A 4,895-nucleotide genomic window follows, 5' to 3' on the forward strand; every position below is an offset into this window, starting at 1 on the left:
TATATATATATATATATACTTACACATATATATATTATTTTAATATATATATATTTACTCTAATATAATTCTCTCTCATCTACTTTTTATTTTTTTTATTATTTTTTATTTTTTTATTTGTTTAGCTTAAAAATGTTTGAGGACGTTTTGAGTTCTGAAAGTTACTATGTATTTTAAAGCAAAAGATCAAGAAAAATGTATTCCTTATGATGTGATCCCCTTCACTGTGTTTATGTGCAATACATATGGATTCTATTTTCCATATGATTAAAATGGCATATATTTCCATACAATGGTGTGTTCAATTACCTAGAAAAGCCCAACCATAATGGTGTTTTAACCCATGACAACATTTCAAGACTCTGCTTTTTTGCTCAGTCCTTTGAAAAGCACAGCTGTATAATGAAATACAAATCACAATGACAAATCAGTTATATTCCGAGAAAAGGCTCTTAACTTAGATGAGAAAAATCTGGCTATAATTAAATGGTTACATGGCTTTAACTTAACAGAGTGAATGATTGCAGAATTTAATGGCTGCCTCTGTCTTTTTTTCTGTTTTTTTTTCTCAGCTGTATAGTTCATTTGACTTTGGCCGAAAGTGGCAGCTGGTTCACGAGCGAGTGACTCCGAATCGCTTCTACTGGTAGGTGATGCGTTCACAATCACACCTAATCTCCATTTCTCACACCATGTCACTAACTTACAATTTTATAGGCGAACAAGGAGAGTTTAGTTGAGTAATTGTTGACATTGACGTGTTCGTGATATGTGGAACGAGTTTGAGCAATTGAGAAGATGGATACGGTTGAAAGTTGTGTCCTTTTTTTGCCCGCTCTTATGCTTAGAAAATGCAGAGGCTGTTGTTCATGTCAACGTGAGATAAAAACTGCAAAGATGTTTGAGCTCTAAGACCTTTGTTGCACAACTCCTCTCCATTCAGTATCAAGACAATAAAAGAAAGGGGGAGAATAAGCATGGCAGAGGAAGATGGAAAGAAAAATTGCGGCATAAAGATGGCTGAGGAGAGTGAAAGAGAAAGGATTTGTACTCCACAGTGCATCTAGACTTTAAAGTTTTTTAGTTTTACACATAACGAAATGGATAGAACTTTTGGGGAAAAAAAATCTCTTTAAATGATGTACACCCACATGAGATAAAGACTCCAGTAAGGCTGTGGGATCGAATTGCGATTTTTCTGTTTAAACTGGTGATTTTAAAATATGGGGGGAAGAAAACACTCAAGATTTGCTTTTTTTGTAGGTCTGGACAATTTGAACAAAAATGTGTGAAATAATAATAATTATATATATATATATATATATATATATATATATATTTTTTTTTTGAATTGAGACAGGGGAATTGAAAGGGGAAGGGCTAAGGGGTAGAATTGGGATTGGGCCTAAACGATGTTACAATTTAAAATAGTTTTTTTTTATTTTTTTTATATATATAATATAATATATTACATGAAGTAGGTTGCCATATCTAACTAACCCATCTTTATTGTCATTTATACAATGATGTCAGAAACATAAAAAAACTTTTTGTTTTAATAATACATGTCTCAATGTGAGATTAATATTGCAAGAAATACATGTACATTATTTCTTACCAAAGTGTACAAATCACACAGGAAGTAGCTAAAATTATATGTAACTCAGTGCTAACCACTGAGGGATGTTTTAGACTGTTAGTGAGAAAGCAGAGGTTTTATCAGAAGTTTGTCTTCAGTGTGTGCATGAGTTACAGAGAACGGGTACACTGGTACAGCCTACTTGAGCTATAAAAGACACTGTCTAGTTAATGGTAGGGTTGTTTAAATGCTGGTGCACCACACACTCATGTTTCCAACAGGTGTCATCATTCTCATTTCCATTGTACTCCTACACTGTCACCATCATGCACAAATATACACCTACAAATACATGGGTTTTTAGACACGCTTCTGGTTGCTGCTGTAAATTGTACTTTGATTCTTTTCCCCATCATGTGGCATTTGAAGTGGCACCTCACAACTCTTTTTTTCACTTTGCTGGCTGACATGGACCTTCAGTAAGACATCTGTTATGGATTTTTTTTGTCTCCGTGATAAAACTGCTTTCTCCTCGCTCTGGTGTGTCTAATGCAGGTCAGTTACCGGTCTGGACAAGGAGTTAGATCTGGTGCACATGGAGGCCCACACTCCTGATGGCCGTGAGTTGCTTCTTTCTGTCTCTGTCTGTATTCTCCAACACTGTCTAGCAGCCTAGTGGTATGAAATTTTATTAATAACAGACACTCAAATCTTTTAATTAGGTATGCTAAAAAAGACATGTCACTGACCCCCAGGTCATGGACCCTGTTCTTTATATTATATCTTATTTTATTTTATTTAAAATTATTTTATTTTGTTTTATTTTATTTTATTTTATTTTATTTAGTTTTGTTTTGTTTTAATTTTTTTTATTCTTAAACATATTTAATTTAATTTTGCTGATTAATTAATTAATTGATTAATTAAATAGTTTTTATATTATAAGTGAGTATTGTATAATTTATCTATAATTCAAATTCATTAATCAAAAGGACAACAAATAAAAAGTTATATTATATTATATTATATTATATTAGCAAAAATAAATAATTCAAAACATTATATTTTTCCTAAATTTGGAGTATTATGAGTGAGTCATTTTATTATTCACTCAACAGATTCATTTGAAAAAATTCTAGCAGATTCTTGCTGATGCCTCACTCATTCTGTTCGTTCTGAAACAACATGTCCCAGTACTTTCACAAACTGTATTTTCGTTCAGTGTCACTCAGAGTCTCGTTCAGGCTCAAAACACTGACTAAGTGGCTCAGTGAAGAGGTATATGTATTTAGTATGCTCGTCCATTCAAAGAAATGTTCCTTCACAGTATATACTAAGGTTATTTTTAATTCTCTTTTTTCCCACCTTCCTCTCACATCCTATCTACTGATCTATGGTACACTCCTACTTCAGTCCTGATGTTAGAGGAGGAAAAGAGATGAGAAGAGAAACTGTGAACTTGTGAATGAGGATAAAACCAGTCCTGCGGGCAGCTAGACAGGATTACCGTAATGATAAACACACCATCTGATAGCAGATTAATACAGGACCTGGAATCTCTCTGCCTTACTTTCTCTCACTAGTTAAAGGCATAGTCCATTGAAAAATGAAAATTCTGTCATTGTTTACTCACCATTATTTGGAAAATAAAAGAACAAATCAATCCCAATACTTTTTACATACAACAGTAGTTCATAGTAACCAAGCTTCCAAAAACCAAAATTCTCTTTATGGGGGGGGGGGAATGGTTGACAGGGGGAGTTTCTGTTGTTTGAATGAACTTTCAATTTAATACTGGATACATAATTCTGAATCTTCCATCTAATGTTCCTTAAAGCTGATATAACCTTAGAGATTCTGAGAAGCAGTCAGAGGTTGCTGGACTCAATGCCCCCAGAATCAGAATCAAATTAACATCTAGAATCCTCTTTCTGTCTCTCCTTACAACAGATTGTCAGTATGTGACATGCAGAGCTCAAGCCTGCTCTGAATCCAGTAGGACATATCCATTTTCTGGCTATATTGAGACCAACTCACTTGTGGTTCAAGATGAATATGTGTTTGTTCAGGTAAGAACCAGAGATCACTTACTTTAAAGAAACAAGTCAAATGGCATCATTTAATTGTTTTTGGAATTATATAAGGACATCTACAGTTAATTAAAGTCAAACAGCGTGGCTGAAATAAAAAGTACAATGATAACAGTGTAACTCTTTGCCATTAGTCTTTGAGATAAGGACTTCCTAGAACAACAGATCTGTTGGGATTCCTCAGTGTGTTCCCACTGCAAAATGCTCTGTTATTCCCATTGCCACTCACTTATAAATTGTGGAATGTGGAACACAGTGTGATATATATAGTGCATATCAGTAGTGAGCGGTGACATTTTTAACCGGGTATGCTGAGTGATAAGACACCCCCCACACCCCAACGGCTTTTAGGACACTCAAAAGGGATCACATATGACAAATAGCTAAGAAACATTGTGGGAGGTGTCGATTTAATAGTATGCACATTTCCTACCTTATTTGTAAATGAAATTCGTCTCCAATCCTTCTTTTAAAGTTTATTTTTAGTTTCGTTTCAAGTTTATCCATTATTCTAATGCAAGAAAAATACAGCTGGTTTTCCAAGTAAAAACCGCTAAATAACGTTTACATGTAGTTACGTTATGATACATAATCAGAGGGTGGGGAGATGGGGGGATTCCCCCGGTCTATATGTCTCTGCATCTGCTAAATATTTTTTTTTTATTCCCAGTGAATAGGAGTTAAAACTCCCACATGGGTGACGCTACTCCAATAACAGACCATGCAAAATACCTAAACATATTTAAAATATTGCAAAGTAACATTGCAACCTTGCAAACAATAATAAAATCAGAGAAGGACTTTAACGGTAAGCGACACAAGCATACGCAAAACAAAGGGAACAATATGATGTTTGTTATTATTAATTTTATATAGCCCACGTTTTCATTAAAAAAAAATTTATTTACCGCTTAGACAATAACGTTGACAATAACGTATATCTTCAACATACATTGTCTATGACCAAAAATGTAAGATATGTTTTCAGTGGACTTTTAAAATTTGCTTTGCTTGAGAAAACAAAAAATATACAGTTACAGTGTTTTTTTTCTTTTGATTTAGTCGAGTTGGTTTTGCATCAAACACAATATGATTTTTGGCAATCGAGATCTGACAGCAACAGCACATTTTTCTGCTTGGGCGAGCGCTTTGCGGACAGCTTACCTCGCGCATTAAATCAGCCTCAGGCCAGCAAATCACTGAGAACGCGCTACAATCCTGACGAG

The 4,895-nt window shown here is 34.3% G+C and overlaps 1 protein-coding gene across 1 annotated transcript in view; it reads left to right on the top strand.

The window, feature by feature from the left end:
* The window catches only part of LOC107566138 (VPS10 domain-containing receptor SorCS3-like), a 119,339-nt gene that overhangs the window by 41,478 nt on the left and 72,966 nt on the right, over positions 1–4,895 (top strand). The window contains exons 3-5 of the mRNA XM_016251513.1: positions 573–646; positions 2,135–2,199; positions 3,530–3,648. Of these exons, the coding sequence (XP_016106999.1) occupies positions 573–646; positions 2,135–2,199; positions 3,530–3,648 (258 nt within the window). The remainder of the gene's footprint in view (positions 1–572; positions 647–2,134; positions 2,200–3,529; positions 3,649–4,895) is intronic.

This window comes from Sinocyclocheilus grahami, unplaced genomic scaffold (assembly GCF_001515645.1).
Source record: "Sinocyclocheilus grahami isolate Dianchi unplaced genomic scaffold, SAMN03320097.WGS_v1.1 scaffold1050.1, whole genome shotgun sequence".
Taxonomy (NCBI): Eukaryota; Metazoa; Chordata; class Actinopteri; order Cypriniformes; family Cyprinidae; genus Sinocyclocheilus; species Sinocyclocheilus grahami.